Source organism: Canis aureus, chromosome 32 (genome assembly GCF_053574225.1).
Source record: "Canis aureus isolate CA01 chromosome 32, VMU_Caureus_v.1.0, whole genome shotgun sequence".
NCBI lineage: Eukaryota > Metazoa > Chordata > Mammalia > Carnivora > Canidae > Canis > Canis aureus.
Genome location: NC_135642.1, coordinates 19,255,579 through 19,273,359, shown reverse-complemented (window position 1 = coordinate 19,273,359; position 17,781 = coordinate 19,255,579). Strand labels below are relative to the sequence as shown.

The window sequence follows — 17,781 nt, the reverse complement described above, 5'->3', positions numbered from 1 at the left end:
GTGGCCAAAGGCAACCTCATTTTCCATTTTCAGTGTATCATCCATAGTTCATTGTAATAGAACCTCTCTGCTTTTGTTTTAGCTTTGCCTCTCCTCAGGAATTCAAAATGAATTCCTTAACCATCTGCATTGATCTCTGGTGCTATGCTGCCTAACTGGAGCCATTCATTTTGGGAGCTTCATTAACAGAGGAGTGCTAATTGTCTTTTGCCTCCGTACTCGTTCACTCAATGCCAGCCTTACCTGAAGGAGACTTCGGACACCATCTCTGAAACAATCTGCCGCTACTGCAGCATAAAAAGCCTTGATTTTGTTCTTTATAAGCCAGGCCTGCTTTTTTGCCATGCCACTGTTCATCTCTTTAACGCACAGCTTGCGCGGTCCCTGTACAACACAATGAAATATTGGTTAGAAGCCCTGCTATTACCCATCGCACTGCTGTTGTTTTCTAAAGGACAAAAATAGCCAGCAATGCCCCACCAAGCTAAGAAATGGGAAAGAGGGGAAAACACCTCACTAAACATGGTTCCTGCAGATCCAACCCCTTGGAGTGAGCCTGTGCTCCTCCCATCATTCACCTGCCACCCAGAATGTCCAGATGCATTAACACTTGCTTAATTAACTGCCTCGTGCCAATGAAAGCAAGAGTGGAGGGCATCACAGCACAGGAAAAAAATACTGAAAATGCGACTGAAGAAATTCAGGATAAATACACAATCAACCTTTGACTCAATAGCAAGAGGCATGTTTAGGAACACTAAGGAAATCTCAGCTGGAGCCCAATTTGAAGAAATGGACAGAGATCCTGGAAGCCAGAACATGGTGAGTTGCCAAGTCCTGCCATGAACTACCACATCTTGACAATTCTATTAGGCCCTTCATTGCTTTTTGTGTGTGGTTAAAACACCCTTGCACCATTATGTTGACTTACTCCCATCCAAATAAATTAAGATTTCCCTCTCACTTGGTGAATTTGGTAGGAACAAAAGTTCATATACCTAATGCATAGGAAGAATAGGAGAGCTTAAGAGAGAAGGAGGCAGGTGTTATTGTGGTAGCTTTTAATTTTAAGATTGGAGTTCTGGAAACACATTTTAACTTGAATTTTGATTATTTTTCTTCTCCTCTAAAGGTCCAAGCTAGCTCTTTTCTTTGCAAGTTTCAAATCAAACCCCAAAAGGGTTTCTGGTGATCTATAATGTGGCTGATAGGGTATGAATCCAATATTTTAGTAGGAAATTCTTTCAACTCATGGAGAGAGTAAGTATGTTGTTGAATTGTCTTAGATTTCTTACGAGCTACCTGGGATCTTTTTTTTTTTTTTAAGATTTTGTTTATTTATTTATTCATGAGAGACATAGAGAAAGAGAGAGGCAGAGATGCAGGCAGAGGGAGAAGCAGGCTCCATGCAGGGAGCCTGACATGGGACTTGATCTCCAGCATCACGCCTGGGCTGAAGGTGGCGCTAAACCGCTGAGCCACCCAGGCTGCCCACCACCTGGGATCTTGATGAAATGCAGTATGTAGGTAGGTCTGGGATGAGGCTTAAGTTCTGCATTTCTAACAGCCCCCCAGGTGACATGGATGCTGTTGGTCCTCAGACCATGCTTAGAGTCAAAGTCTCAGACGGTCTTAGATTGGAGAAAATGAGCTTGAGATGTATGAGAAAGATGCCAGGCTTTGTGATCTGCAGAACTGGTTTTAAATCTAAGCTTGGCCACTTTGGAAATTTCTGATTATTTCTGAGCTTTGATATATTTTTCTGAAAATAGGGATAAAATCTCTATCCTGAAATGTTGGTTTGAATAGTAATGATAAGTCCCTGTCTGCTGTCTGGAATACAGTAGGTACTCATCCAAAGTTGGATGATTTTTATCATCTTAAAATGAGTGCTTACAATCTTGTTAAAGCCCCAGACTTTTTTCCACCATTGTGTTTGCTCTACGACAGAGTGCTGAACGGGAAGCCAGAGTAAAGGATATAGAGCTGGCTCTGGCACTGACTGGCTAATACCCCAGTGTGCCATTTATCCTTTCTTGGTGTGGGTTCTACATTTATAAAAATAAGAGAACTGTCTAGTTCATCACTGTCCAGTATGATAGCCCTTATCCATTTGCCGTTGAACATTTGTAATGTGTCTGGTCCACATTGAGATGTACTGGAAATGTAAAAAACATACTGGATTTCGAAGCCTTAGGATGGAGAAAAAAAGAATATAAAATATCTCATTAGTATTTTTATATTGCGCTTATTAAAATAATAATATTTAAGATGCATAACATGAAATATAATCTACTAAAATTAACTTCGTTGGCTCCTTTTACTTTTTTTTGATAGCTACTAGAAAATCTTAAATTACATATGTGACACATACTATATTGCTATTCCATAATACTAGATGATCTCTGTGGTTACTTCTATTTTAATATTCTATTTGAATTGGATCAGATTCTTTGTGTACTTGTTTTTACTAGTATACTTTCCAGAATTCACCAACTTTTCAAAAGATGTTTCAAACAAGAGCCTTCAATGAAGATGGGATAGATAAAATTATAAGGGATGGTAGTTATTAAACCAGAACACCTAACCTAAAGAAACATGTCATTATGGATCAAATTTTGCTCAGGGTTCTAGAATGTCAATGCATTTTGAACCATTAGATCTCCTTGGGCATTCTAGACTCCGTCAACTGCAAAGAAAGAAGAAATATTTTATTCAGGGAAGTTCAATGGTAACATGAGAGAGAAGAATAACCAACAACTAGAAAAGGTATTGGGCCATCAGTATATTGAGTTGTACCACAATGACTGTGAACCCCTGGGGAAAGTGGCATTTATTTAAATAAATACAGTCTAATGTATGTCTATTATTGCTACAAAAATCCAGATTAAGCATTAATTGTGACAGAAAGATTTACTCTAATGCCTGAATTTGCCATATTGAGAAGTCATAAAAATATTTCAGGCAGAAACTCTCTTTGCTAAAAGTGATTATAATATTTTTTTGCACACTTATTAATGTGAGGCAAGGCTGCAATACAAATGTAGTAGAGAAAAACAAACTAACAAAGAGAGAAGACATACTGGAATATAATTATTCAACATTCAAATATATCATAGTCACAAAAATGGATTTTACCACTCAATTAAAACATTATAGAGATTGGCTCAGTTAGGATCCAAAATATCAATGCATAAATTAATTCAGAATTTGAACAAAGAAGGTCTAAAAATCTTGTATACATTATAACTTTGACATTGATTGAGAAAAGGGTAAAGAAATTCTAATTATTTAGTCTGGAGAAGTAGTTGATGTGATGCTACTTCAAATAAATGAATATTATGAGAAGAATTTGCAATGGACTTCCAATATCATTAGGATCAAACAGAGAAATTTGGGCTGAAAGCAATGTTCTTTCCAGCTTTCATTTTTTAAGACATTGAGAATGTTTCTGTTCTGTCTCTGCTTTCATTGTTGCTCTGGTTGGAATGGTGGGAAAGAGAATTTTTCCTTCCTGATTTGGGCCATATTTCATTTCACCATGTGCCTAGTGCCCATTCATAGGTCATTTCATTTTTCCCACACTGGGCCATGTCACTGTCTCATACACATCATGACAGAGACTCGACGGCTAAAGAAGAATAGATGTAGCTATAAAAATGCATCAACTTGGTGGTTGTGAACGTTGAGATTAAGAAGAGGTTGAAGATAGAAGAAAAAAATGAGAATTTTAGTTTCCCCTTGTTCATCTGTGCTTGAACTGCACAGGAATTGGTTGTATTCCCTGGATTTTCTGTAGAGCATCTTTGAATTCAAATAGAGACTTAGGGTTTATGATGATATTTTATAAATTTCAAGAAAAAAGGGAAAGGCAAACAGTAAGGGTGAAATTTTGTTAAAAGGGGATCTACATGAGGAAACTGGCCAGAAACTGTCATCTCCTCTACTGTGAGAGGAAAGAACAAGACACTCAAGATTTAAAGGATGTGAAAGAGTAGGAAACGTTAATCAAAATAGATCTACATCTTGGCACACTTAGGTGAAATGAGTAGAAGAATACCAATAAAACTCAGATAATATTGCCTTTGGAGAGGGAGAGAGTCATGAAAAAGTGGTTATAAGAGAGACTTCAGCTTAAGCAATGATGTGTTCCATTTTAAAAGTGAGAAGGAACATCTATGATAAAAATGTTAACAGTTATTAATTAAAATAAGTTGAATATAGGTGTCATTTAATCCTATATAGTTTAATCATATGAAATTGCCAGTGTTCCACAGTTTTGACTGACAAAAATGGAAATTTCATGATTCAACCTAATAGTTTTCTTACAGTTTCAAAATAAAAAAAATTGAAGCAATCTAAATTTTTTTATTTTTCTTTTTTAGACACTGTGAGAGCAAAATGGACTTAATCAAAGGTACCACAGCATACATGAGAGCCTTTTGCAATTTTAGGACAAATGAAATTTAGAAAAGAGGTAAGTGTTGCATTTGGAGGATGATAAAGGCTTTCTCTGATTTGAATCTAAAGCCCAGATGAATTGGATCAAGTTCCCATCTTTTTTTTTTTTTTTAAGATTTTATTTATTTATTCATAGAGATGCAGAGAGAGAGAGAGAGAGAGAGAGAGAGAGGCAGAGACACAGGCAGAGGGAGAAGCAGGCTCCATGCAGAGATCCCGGGACTCCAGGATCATGCCCTGGGCTGCAGGCGGCGCTAAACCGCTGCGCCACCGGGGCTGCCCAGTTCCCATCTTTAATGTATACTTGTCTTTGATTTGTTTTAATAAAAAATACCTGCCTTTAAACTAAAACTAAGAAGTGTATGAGCCACTGACTGTTGACGCATGCGTGACGTCTTCTTGCATGGGGAAGAGAAGCGTGAGCTGGCATCATACAGTTTTTAGAACCAAACATAGTGTGCCCAGAGAAATAAGACCAAACTAAGTTATTGCAATGATTGGTTTTATCATCTTCCTAACTCCTACAAATAAGTGAGGAAACTGACAAAGAAAGCCAGTGTGTTTTTATGTCATGGTACACAGGGTGGAGCTTGCAAACCCTGACTTAATACTTCCCTGTTGCTGAACCCACTGAACTGGGCTATGCTTGACAATTTGAGAAGATACTAGAAGGTAGAGTCTCACTCCCTTTGATCTTTCTGTGATGATAGAAATGAGGCAGAGAAGAAGAAGAAATCACTTTTGTTCTGTACACGGCCTCTTGGGACATAAGTATGTCAATGATTTATCACAAGTAATTCAAAGGAGAAGAATAGATAATATTGTAAGCTGGATTCCTTAAAATAAAAAAAAGAAAGATGCCCACATTTGAATGATGAAGGATATTTCTAAAATGTCCAGGTTGGTTAGGAAAGAAGCAAAGAGGAAGAGGCTCTGATAGGTGGGTGTAAGAGTTAGTTGGAGAGTTTGAAGGACACAGTGAGAGCTTGGGGTTCAGCAAAAAGAATTACTCTTTGCATTTCAACTTCAGGAGCTCTAAGAGCTATGATGTCTAGTTCTTTAAAAATGTCTCTGTTTTAAAAAAAAGAAGTCTCTAGTTTAGAAAATGGCAGCTGTAGCCACATGCTTTCCATCTACCCACCAGAAATGAAATACCAATGAGCTCTGAGTTTTGCTCCTTCCTTGTAGTATAACCGCATTTCAAGTTAGCACCTAAATAACCAAAGACCACCAGAGGAACAGAGCACAGAGCCCGCAGTCCTATGATTAGTCAGTGGGAATACATAGCTCACTGTTCTATCATAATCATATTGGACAACTAAAAAAGTCCAAAATTCAGCATCGGGATCTGGTTTCCCTAAGAAAGGATGTTTCCAGTTTTTGTTGAAAGGGATATATTTTTGGAGTGAAAATGGCAACTATGGTATACCTAAAATAATAATGGTGATGAAAATACAAGTACCAAGAGTAACAAGTACAATTAGTTGAGCATTTACTATCTGACAGGTGTTGTGCCAAGCACTGGAAAGCTTACCTGATAGAATTCTCACAACAGCTGTGCGACGTAGGTGCTATTATTGTGATGATTCCCATTTTATAAAGAAAGAGAGAAAACTGAGGCCCAGAAAGACTAAATTCTGTACCTAAAGAACTCACAGCTAACAGGTGGCAAAACAGTGATTCAGAACCTGACCGGATGTCTGAAAAGCCCGTGAGTACCAGCTTCCCAGGGTTAAGAACTGCATCGTCACCTCTCAAGATCATCACTCCCAGTTAACCTTCCAATAAGATTGGCCAAACTACCAACAACTGTGCTTTTGGAAAAAGTTTTCTAATGAAATGCTGCTGTCTTCCCCATGCCCCCTTCCATCTGTTTCTTAGCAAAGATGATTGACGACTGAGCTGCTGGTTGAAAAATGCTGATGGCATCTGCAGCCCCGGGGGCTCACAGAGAGTAACCACCTGGAAAGTCACTAACTAATGCAGTAACTATTTTCTCTCCCCAAGAGAACCCCAGAATCTGGGAGCATGACCCATGGGCCCTACTCAGAGAGACGAGCACAGCAATATATGATATGGTCCAATATACATGTCACACAACAGGGCCATCGGAGGCACAGACACAGGTGCCTACTTCACATGAAGGTCCACAATATCACTCTTTTATTAGAGTGAAAGCAGCAAAGGGTTAATTAAAAGCAATATCTCCTGTCTCTATGAGAAGACCTTTTCTCCCTTGCCAATATATATATGACTTTATACTCCTGGTTCATTTTTCCTGTCCTAAAGATATTTTATTGCCTGCTAAACTAAGTTTTCTCTAAATTGCTGGAGAAGAAAAACACCCCAAACTGCTTATTCCATCAAAACCAGCTCCTGTATTATATTGGCCAAAATGAAATTCAGTAATCCAGGGCACCAAAGTTGATAATATGAGGGAAGAGTGCTTGATAAGATTTTTAAAAATCCTCTGGAGTCACAGCTGGTCATTACTTAACCTGTCAATCTCATGTAGTCAGTAGAGTTCCTTTCACTCCCTTCCAGATAATTGCGTTGAGTTATATTATCTCAGTTCCTAGCATATAAGCACTGAGAGGAAGAAGAATACGACCAATTGCTTCATATAGCATTTAGAGTATTGCCAAGTGTAAAAAGATGCTTAAGAACTGGTCATGATGGGATCCCCGGGTGGTGCAGCGGTTTAGCGCCTGCCTTTGGCCCAGGGCGCGATCCTGGAGACCCAGGATCAAATCCCATGTCGGGCTCCCGGTGCATGGAGCCTGCTTCTCCCTCTGCCTGTGTCTCTGCCTCTCTCTCTCTCACTGTGTGCCTATCATAAATAAATAAAAATTAAAAAAAAAAAAAAAAGAACTGGTCATGATGATGTGTGGCAAATTTGTCCACGCATCATGGCACAGCCAACTGGCCCCAGAATTACTCAGGTCCCTGTCAACCCTACTCCCTATTGGAAGTTTGGGTAGTGGCACTTGATTCTTTCAACACTCCCAGGGACACAAGTCTGCTAAGATTTTCTCCTCATGAAGGAAAACACAGAGCACAGTTGGGTGGCCTGGACTGACATCCTAGTTCTGCCACTTTCTTATCATATGACCCTGTGCGATAATTTAATTTTCTTTTTCTTTTTTTAAAGATTTTATGTATTTATTCATGAGAAACACAGAGAGAGAGGCAGAGGTATAGGCAGAGGGAGAAGCAGGCTCCATGTGGGGAGCCCAATGCAGGACTCGATCCCAGGACCCTGGGATCACACCCTGAGCTGAAGGCAGACGCTCAACCACTGAGCCACCCAGGCATCCCAATAATTTGATTTTCTTAAGTCTCACTTTTCCAACCAGTAAAATGAAAACAGAGATTCTTTTTCCTTTCTGCCTCACTAGGCTGTAATATAGATCAAGTAAGAAAAATTGTAGGAAAATGCTTGGAGGAAGAGGTATGTACTAAAAAAAAAAAAAAAACATTGAAGTAGCTAAGGGTTTTGAGCAGTGTGTGTGTGCCTGTGAGCAAGAGAGAGAGACAGAGAAACTGTGATTATTATGGGAACACAAGTAGACATAGACTGGTTTGGAGGACCTACTATTTTGTTATAATTTTAATACTTTCTTTTCACTTTAGAGATTGGTGATTGGTCAATGATTTGGTTAAATTTTTAGCATCTACTTTGAATACCTCCTCGGAACACCACCAATAAGTTCCCATTAGTCTACCACAAACTTCCTGAACAGAAAGGAACTCATTTGGCTCTGAATGTTTATCTAAGGCAGGGGAAACTTGGTTTAATTCCCTAGATATCTATAGCGTCATCAATTTTATCCAAATATTTAATCTAAATTCTATGTGCTGTCATTTCAGGACATTATGTCTGGTTTCCTCCTCATCAGTTAATCTATATAATAGCACTCTCTGGCTTATTCCATCCTTTTATATTTCTGTGGACAGTTACCACCCCAAATGCTTTCATTTTATTTCTGAGCCAGTTCTCTTTTTCTTGTCTCAAAGGCCATCATTTGGAAATATTTATCACTTTTAGTTGGTCTCCTATGAAATCTGAAACACTTTTTATCCACTCATTTAAATTCAGGATCACGGCCCTTGCTAGTTCTTCCTCTATGAATCAAGGAAAAGGACTCTTGTTTAAACTGGCTTGCCACTTTCCTATCACTGCCTGTACCCACTTGGCTCACGTAAAATAACACAAGGTGAGTAGGTAGGGAAGAACCTTCCCGGGATGAAGTGCCTCTTACCACAAAGACTTCACAGCAGATGCAAAGGCCACTGTTCTTGGTAAAGGCATGAGTAATGTCCAAGAGAGCAGGTCTTGTCATAGGTCCCCCTGTTAAGACAATGCATTGGGGCCTGGAAATGAGAAAAGAGGATGTGAGAACTGGCTTATGAGCCAGAACATCCCTAATGGAAATGGCAGGAATGGGGAGAGGAGAGTTTGGCAAAATGGGACAACTTCTCCCCTAAATATTTCTTGGGTTTCTCATCGGAATTCTTGAATCATCCTGCTTGTTCATCTTGCCATCTTTGTATTCTTAGTTCCTTAGTGATGGCAAAAATGTGAAGTAAGAAAAGGTGGTCTTGGGTTCCCCCTGTCTTTTATTCTCAAGGCACTACCATATCCTAAATCCCCAATACAAACTATCACTCTCCAGCTGGTATCTTTATGCTGCTTTCCTTCATCTTCCTTGCAAAGCCTGTTTTTTTTTTTTTTTTGGTTCCATTCAAAATAAAATATAACTAATGAAGAGTTTAAAATATTACTTTTCCTAAGAGAATTCAGTAAGCCACAGAGCCTTAAGCAGAGTGGAGATAGCTCCAATGATTAAGGTATTTGGGGACATCTCTCTGAAATCACACCCTTAGATAACCTCTCTATCTCTGTGCATGGAAGGTGACACCTGACATTATGCTGGTTTATAGCTGGAAGTGGGCAAATCTCAGAGCAGAAGAGAAGAAGCACTCATTCACAGAGATGTTGTGAAAATGAGGCATTTTTATATGACTCCTTATTCTTAGAATATACCCATAAAGTGTATCACTACTCTAGTGCATTGGTGTCCCATAAAGGAAAGCCACTTCTAATGTGGAGCAACACTAGAATGCCTGGGAAGTAAATTTTACCTGAAATTTTTCACATGGTCTTCCACGGTAGTTAATTCCAGCGCATTGTCTAATGCACTGACGTAGGAAAGAGCCTGCGTGGAGGAGCCCCAGTTCACATCTGTGGACAACAGAAGAATTTGGCATTAAAAGCATTGGCCTTCCCTCTGTATATGAACAATTTTTATAAGTCATTGCCTTCTATGATTTTCCTTGGCCATGTCATCAGTGAGGAGTGCCCAAGTTAGAGAAAACACAGTGTACTATTTCCTCGAAAGAGCATTGTGTTCTTCTATGAACACTTTATGAATTCTTAGAAGTGAGAGCTCTCTTTCCAGTTAAGGATCAGACTTAGCCAAAGACCTAGAAATTTTGCTTGGTGGGAGGGGCTATGTGATAACCACACTGCAAGTGGATAGACTTGGAAAAATGGTTAGCCCCTAAATAAATTAAAAAGTTCTTCACAAATTCTTCAATTGAAAAGAGGCATTTCTGTAGACACAGATAGTGTGCAGCAATCTTTATATTTTGAATAGTAAAACTGAATAGCTCAGAAAGTCTTACTTTCTTGGGTATCTATGAAGAGTATTCAGCAAGCATTTTAATTTGATTTGTAATGAGGGAGGTAAGTACTACCATCTCCTAACTCCCTTTTTTTTTCCTACACTTTTTTGAAAAAAGAAATAAATTGAATATTAGATGGAACTACCCACCAGAAGTCCCTGATGGGAATGTACAGATTTACTCCAGATGGCAGATAGAGTCATCTCCCTAATTTTGGTTGGAAGAATCAGGGAAATGGTGAGGACATAAAAAGGATTGATATTGCCTAAGGTTTACTATGCAACAGGTATTTAGCATACTTTAGGTTATTTTATTTTAATAGAAATCTTACTAGTTAATTAGATATTTGAAAGTAAAAAATGAACTTTGAACCATTCTTCATGCCATATGTAAAAATTAACTCAAATTGGAAAATGGACATAGATTTAAAAACTAGAGCTTTAAACTTAGAAGAAGTTTGTGACCTTGGATTAGGGAAAGATAGATTAGAAGTAAAAAAAAAACATAAAAGCAAAAAATGATGTATTAGACGTTATAAGAATTAAGTATGTCTGCTCTTCAAAATAAACTGTAAGGAAAATTGAAAAGGCAAGTCATAGTCCTACAGAAAATATTTCCAAAACACGTACAACTAAAGATTTGCATCTAGAATACATAAAGAACTCTCACAACTGAATAATAGGAAAACAACTAAAAAATATAGGCACAAGATTTAAACAGAAATTTGACTGAAGATGATAAATAAGAAGATGGTAAATAAGATGTTCAACAACATTAGTCATTAGGAAAATGCAAAGCAAAGCAAAGTGATAGTACTCTACATCTATTAGAATGTTTTTTTTTTTTTTAATCAACTGACAATACTAAGTGCTAACAAGGATGTAGACAATGAGGACTTCCATTTATTGCTGGTAGGAATAGAAGATGATACTGCTTCTGTGGAAAACAGTTTGGCCGTTTCTCGTGAAGATATTTATATATACGTATGTATGTATAACCACACACACACACACACACATTCTTATTATATAATCAGAAATCCCACTCTTAGATATCCTACTCCCAGGGAAATGAAAACAAAGGTTCACATAGAGTTCTGTGCGTACATGTTTATAATAGTTTTATATAAAATCATCCCACGCTGGAAACAATCCAGATGTCCATCAACTGGTGAATAAATTTTTAAAAAAAATTTGAGATATATTCATATAATGAAATATTACTCAACATAAACCACTTACACATGCAACAACATGGATGAATCTAAAAATACCATGTTAAATAAGAGGAAGCATACACAAAGGCTAGATGCTACAGGATTCTATAAAATATTCTGAAAAGTTGAAGCTATAGTGACAGAAATCAGAACAGTGGTTACTAGGAAGTAAGTTGAGGGAAGGAGATCAACCATGTAGGAGTATAAAGGGAACTTTTAGCGATGATGGAATTGTCCTCTGTCTTGATTGTGATGGTGGTTACAAAAATGTTGAAGTTTGTCAAAACCTATAGACTACACATCTAAGGGGATGAATTTCACCATATGTAATTTATGCCCAAAGCAATAAGTCATAAAGACAAACAGCAAAAAATCCCTCAAAGATAGTTAACTACCTTCTCTACTTTCCTTGTGCAATACAGGTAAGGGACATAGGAGGGTACTTTGGGGCTACCCGGCTCCTGAGACTGGACCTCTCTCTACCATGCTCTGTAGTCTCTAGTCTCTCCCAGCCTCAGTCCATCCTTCTCATTGATTCTAAAGCTAACATCCAAAGTTCAGATACAATTGAGTGATCTCTGGCAGCCTTTTGTTCCCAGATTCCTTAGCATGACATTTATGTTTCTTATTTATCTGACCCCAACTACTCTTCTAGGCTCACCTCATGCCTCTTCTCCTTAACACCCAAGACTCCATCCGTATTATAGGCATTGGAGCTTCCAACTTATGCCATGTTCTTGCATGCCTCCTAATTTCACTCATGCTTTTCATTCTGCCCAGAATAACATTTCCTTGTTTTATCTGACTAACCAATCCTTAGTTTCTTGTCTCTTTTTTTTTCCCCAAGGCAGTTTATTTGTTCATTCAACAAATATTTATTATGTATCTACTGAGTTTTGGCCCTGAGAATACAGGCCATGAACCAGAAGAGTCTTCTTGGAAAACTCTAATGAGAGCTAATCACTCCCTCTCCTCTTCTCAGTACCTCTCATATGCCACTGCATGTTACTCACTATATTGCATTATGGTTAGTTGCTTGTGTGGGGGTCAGTGAACTCCTTGAGGTCAGAGACTATATCTTATTTATCAGGATTTTTAGAAGGTGATATAATGGAAAGCGTGGGGGAATTTGGTATCATACACTCTACTTAAAATGTCAGCTCCATCATGTCTGTTACCTTGGCAAGTGATCAACTCTTTGAATTCTAGTTTCTTCATCTGTAAAATCGGCCTAATAATACCTAATATGTAACATTAGTGTGAAGATTCAATGGGCGCATGGTATATGATTATATTATATTATTAATCTCCACCACTCACATGGCACACTTAAGCACATAGGGGCTGCTCAATACACATTTGTTGAATGAATGAATAGGTAGGAAGTGCTTTCAAAACCCCTTCCTATACAGTCCTTATCTTACCTGGCTTCTTATAAGTCACATAGATATAGAGGAAGAACTCAATGACGTAGGTGATGACAGCTGCCCACCAGTTGATGACAAACATCACTGCACAGCACAAAATGGCTCCAAAAAGAGATACCCACATGTTGTAAATTCCATAGGCAGGTCTCCATCCTGAAAAAAAAATCTCGGTGCATAACAAAAACTTTCACACTATACCACTACATATGATTAGAATGCAGGCAACAGTGTTACCTAGTATAAAAATAAGAACTTTTAGGTCAAGTTCCCAATTCTGTTATTAGTTTTCTGTGGTCTTGGGTCCCTGGCTTAGGAAGGTATACCAAATAAGAATGCTGTGAAATACAGAAAATGTGGTACTTAGGGTCTTTTCATATTTCCTGTGGGCCACAATTGTCTCCCCTCAACTACAAGACCTTAAGCTTTTGATGTCTATACTATCAGGAGCTGAAAGGAGGCAAGGAGAGATGAGAAGAGTGGGGTCTAGGAGAAAGGAGGGGGAGAAACTCCTTGGTGGCCCAAGAAGGAGAAAGTTAAGACAATGGGCCTATTTTTCCCATGAAGAAGGCAGAGTATCATCGAAAGTCAAGCCACTAACTCCCTACTAGCTCTGTCTTTACCTTAAGAGGATAGTACCCGCCCTATCAGAAATAATAATCTATGGAAAGGGTGTGTGTGTGAAATTTTTCTGCAATGGCAGAAAAATTCTGCAATGGCTTCTCAAACTTGATACATTAATAAATTTTGCATTTTACAGTGAAAATATTTCTCCTGGATAAACACAGGGAGTTTCCTGTGTTCTATTATTTCCCTGCAATACAGAAACTGGGAGACAGCATGGTCAGTCTGGGGAGACTCTGGGTTGAAGGGCATTTGGCCTATGGGTGAAGTACATTTTACATTTGGAGTTGCCAAAACACAACGGAGCTTTCAAAATCTTCAGGAGCAATTTCTGAAATGGCCACAAGATGGAAATAGCACTTTGAGAACATCTCTGGAAATGCCCTTATTTTTCCAGTCTGGCTGTGCGTATGTCACAGGGGCACTGTGTGTGTTGTTTTGTGGTTTTGTGTATCTACGTGTCTCTACCTGGTCTTCTCTTTTTCTTCTCTCTCTCTTTTTTTTAATTTTTATTTATTTATGATAGTCACAGAGAGAGAGAGAGAGAGAGGCAGAGACACAGGCAGAGGGAGAAGCAGGCTCCATGCACCGGGAGCCCGATGTGGGATTCGATCCCGGGTCTCCAGGATCGCGCCCTAGGCCAAAGGCAGGCGCCAAACCGCTGCGCCACCCAGGGATCCCTCATCTTGTTTTTCAAAGACAAACATAACATGGCACAGAGGCACACATTTCTATGACTTGTATTCACTGACTAGAACTTTCTCTTCACTGCTTTAAGGAAGATGACACAACAGAAATAAAAATTCCTCAGTTTTTTTCTGGAGCTTAGTGGCCTTGGGTGGATGAAAGCTGCCCTTCCTTCTATATTTTGTCTTATCGGCAGCAGGTTTTCTGAAGGAGGCTTGAGACCACAACAGGCCCTAACAGAAGGGAAATGTTCTTATATCCCTGATAAAGACCTTCATGGTAAAGAAATTTCTGAAGGTCAATAGTGACGAGTATCTATTCTGGTGGAAAGGCAGAAGGAATTCTAATAGCCAACGAAGGAAAGGAAGAAGTGAGAGGTGACAAGATAGGAAAGGTTCTTTGGTGTGAAATTTTGCACCTCTTTCAACCACAGTCTGCGGAGGGCAGGGATGTCACTGGCTTCAACACGAATCTGCATTGACTATACTCAGCAGGTAATTATGGGAACTACTCATCCCTCTCTTCTGCACCATGGGCAGGAAACAAATTGATAGTAAGGAAGTTTCAAATATATACATTTATTCCACTTCTGTGGTCACTTTCACCCTGGAAATAAATAGTGGTGTTTTTCTACTGCTGAAATAAATGTGGTTTCTCTTGCAATGAATAATTTATTGCCACAGGAGAAAATTGACTTTACGGTTGGTCAAAAAGGCCATTGCTCAAATGATTCTTTTTCTATTTCAGAAGTCCCCCCACCTCAACTCACCAAAATAAAGTGGATTACGTTACCCACTAGGATATAAGGAAACATATGAACACCGATTGAGCACTTTTCACTGACTTATTTCACTTTATTGAGACAAACTGTCTGCTTAGGCTTCTTTTACTTTTGAAGAGTCAACTTACCCGGAGATTTGGCATAAGAGGCATGGAAACAGGAGAAATTAATAAGTGCGTATGAGGCCAGGAAGAAGTTGGAGATGATGGGGGCGATGGTATTCAGTTCCGCTGTGAATGAAGCAGAAGTTAGCATGTCCGCGTGAGTGATGAGACCAGGGGCTGAACAGCTGTCAGAGCCTGGAAGCTCGACTTTATTTGGCAATTGAAAACATAGCTAGCTAGCATCTGTCAAAGTTTAAGAAGTTAGTGATTTTTCTTTTGGATTGTATTTATTTAAAAATATTTTCTCAGTCAGGGTTTCCATAAAGCAAGAAGCAAGAAAACCTCCCAATGAGAAAATAGACAATATATAAGGCCTCTGCCTAGCAAACATTCAAATGGGCAGGGGTGGAGGTTTTGGATACTGGGCAAATGATAAATTTCCCAGTCACCCTTCTAGAGGTACCAAATCCTGCACTATTTCTCTGCTATGGATATAAGCAAAAAGCTCTACAGAGTGACAGGTTAGTTAAATACCAGGGTACCAGAAATGCCTAATTGGAAATCTCTATACCCATCTTGCTCTCCCTGGCTCTCAAAACCCTTGCTAGTCCTAGGCCCTTTTCTTTTCTTACCATTTCTAGAGAGTTATATCTCTCAAAGTTTGCCAAAAAAATGTTTACCCCAGTAGCTAAATATCTGGTATAATTTAATCATAGCTGAATGGTTTACTGTATGATATAAGAAATAATTTAGAGACATTCTAATTTATCAACCTCTCTGATGCAAATGCAGGTGGCAGCTGGGTGTGATTCTCGACCATGGATGCCAGCCAGGAAGTAGGCAAAAATAGCTGCCTTGAAGCTTGTGCCGTGAAGCTAATCATTGTTCTGAGTGATTTTTAAGGATAATATTTAATTTGTACAATTTCTTTTAACACTTTGGCTATTCGATCACATACATGCATTACAGGGCAATGATTTGAGGTCTTACAGTTTAGGTTTTGTAATGGAAACATTTCTGTACATTATCACTTTTTGTTTAATTTTTTTTTTAAATCTAACAAACATAGCTATATTTTCCCCCTCTTCAACCCTGTAGAAATCTTATGATGATTCAGGAATTACAGTCACTTCCTGAGCTTACGTGATGATGATGAGCCTTTATTGTTTGGTGCCACTGTGCTGAGGAAGGCTTTGCCCTTCTAGGCAGAGTTAGCATGGCCTCACTTTTTGATTCTTCTCTCATATGCTCACCAGCAAAGGTGGCACCTTGGGGAGGAATGAGGAATGTGCAGGCTAAAGTTGATGAATGTGTCTCTCCAAGATTATGCAGCAGTTTCTATGTTGCTTAGGGAGAGGGAGCCGAGATGATAGTCTTGGCAAGTGGTTCTCAAACCTCAGTGACCTATGAATCTCTGGAGGAGCGTGTACACATGCAGGTTCCTTATCCCCAAAGACTCTGATTCTAACTCCAGGGTTGGGTCTGAAAAATTGGCACATTAACAAACCCCAAGTGCTTCTGATTCTGATATAGGCCGTCAATGGACCACATTTTGTAAATGACCCTTGGATTCTCCTGCTGGCTACAGGCCAGTAGACTGTAGAGACAGGTGGCAGCTGGGGAAGGCTCTCGAATTAGATGATATAGGGCAGCTTGGAGGAAGGATTCAGTTGCATTTGGTTGGATGGATTTCCAAAATTTGAATTCAAAGAAGAGATTAAAGTCTGAAGTCTACCTCAAGCCCTCAAAAGCTCTACACACAAGAATTCCTCATTTCCTTCTTAGACTCCATCCAATATTACCAATTGGGATATTAAACACAAAACAGGAAATTCCTCAAGCTAAAAGGAAAACCCTATCAGTAATCAGAAGAATTCTTTGGCTTCCAGTAAGCACAAGAAAAATACGAACCAATAAGAATGAACGCCATGGCTATAACAAAAGTGAGAATGTATCCTCTCAGGGGTTCATTGTTTTTCCCATATCCCTTTGCAAAGAACTGCAGGGCTTTGTAGATGTTGTCCTTGCACAGAGCCTAATGGAAAAGAAGAGGAGAAATTTGTCATTTATATCTATGCACAGTCATTTTCCCTAGGTGATTCAAACAAGAAGATTTGGAAGAAGATGAAGTGATACACAATATAGGCACAAGTTAACACTGCAGTTTATCATTCTTTATATTATTTGAATCGATCTTGACTATGTGGCAGACAGCATTTGAGCCAGATGCAAACGTTAAACTGTTTCAGAAAATGATGGAAAATGATTGCTGGTGAGAATGAGTATTTCAGCTTGATCCATGTTCAGTGGAAACAGACGTAGGGAGAAGCACATGCTCTTGGCCTGAATTACCTGGAACACTTTGGGTGCGCTGACGAGCGAGGCCAGGGCTGAAGAGAGCGTTGCAGAAAAGATGCCAGCAGTGATGAGGGGGCCGAACCCTGACACCATGCTCATGACCTTGAGAAAAGATGTTCAAGTCAGGAGACTCATCCAATGGACAATTAAAAAACAAACACAAACAAAGCCAAAATCTTATGCAAATGCTTCCTCTTCTGCTTTCCGTGATTTGGAATCTCCTTTATAAGCTAATTGCTTCTAACCAGATTTTTCTTTCCCCCTTGCTTCATTCTCAAGTTCTTAACATTTGTTGTTTCAAAATGGAAATGGCCATTTTGTTATCATTGTTTATAAAAATAGGAAGGGCTCACCACAATACATCCAGGAGATACTGGAAAGAATAAAGAAGGCAATGGTTTCAAAGAATTTGATGACATTTCCCTCGTGATTTGTGGG

General features: G+C 39.0%; 1 protein-coding gene and 1 long non-coding RNA gene across 5 annotated transcripts in view; one reads left to right on the top strand and one right to left on the bottom strand.

Moving 5' to 3' along the window:
* Positions 1-17,781, bottom strand: part of SLC12A1 (solute carrier family 12 member 1) — a 90,054-nt gene that overhangs the window by 35,625 nt on the left and 36,648 nt on the right. For all 3 annotated transcript variants that reach the window (XM_077881011.1, XM_077881012.1, XM_077881014.1), the window contains exons 12-18: positions 17,338-17,445; positions 16,897-17,020; positions 15,010-15,111; positions 12,790-12,945; positions 9,607-9,706; positions 8,724-8,835; positions 244-384 (exon numbers count right to left, since the gene is read on the bottom strand). In XM_077881011.1, coding sequence (XP_077737137.1) covers positions 244-384; positions 8,724-8,835; positions 9,607-9,706; positions 12,790-12,945; positions 15,010-15,111; positions 16,897-17,020; positions 17,338-17,445 — 843 coding nt within the window. The remainder of the gene's footprint in view (positions 1-243; positions 385-8,723; positions 8,836-9,606; positions 9,707-12,789; positions 12,946-15,009; positions 15,112-16,896; positions 17,021-17,337; positions 17,446-17,781) is intronic.
* The window catches only part of LOC144303173 (uncharacterized), a 41,872-nt gene continuing 26,750 nt past the window's right edge, over positions 2,660-17,781 (top strand). For both annotated transcript variants that reach the window (XR_013370225.1, XR_013370224.1), the window contains exons 1-2: positions 2,660-2,769; positions 4,386-4,477. This is a non-coding gene — a long non-coding RNA (uncharacterized LOC144303173). The remainder of the gene's footprint in view (positions 2,770-4,385; positions 4,478-17,781) is intronic.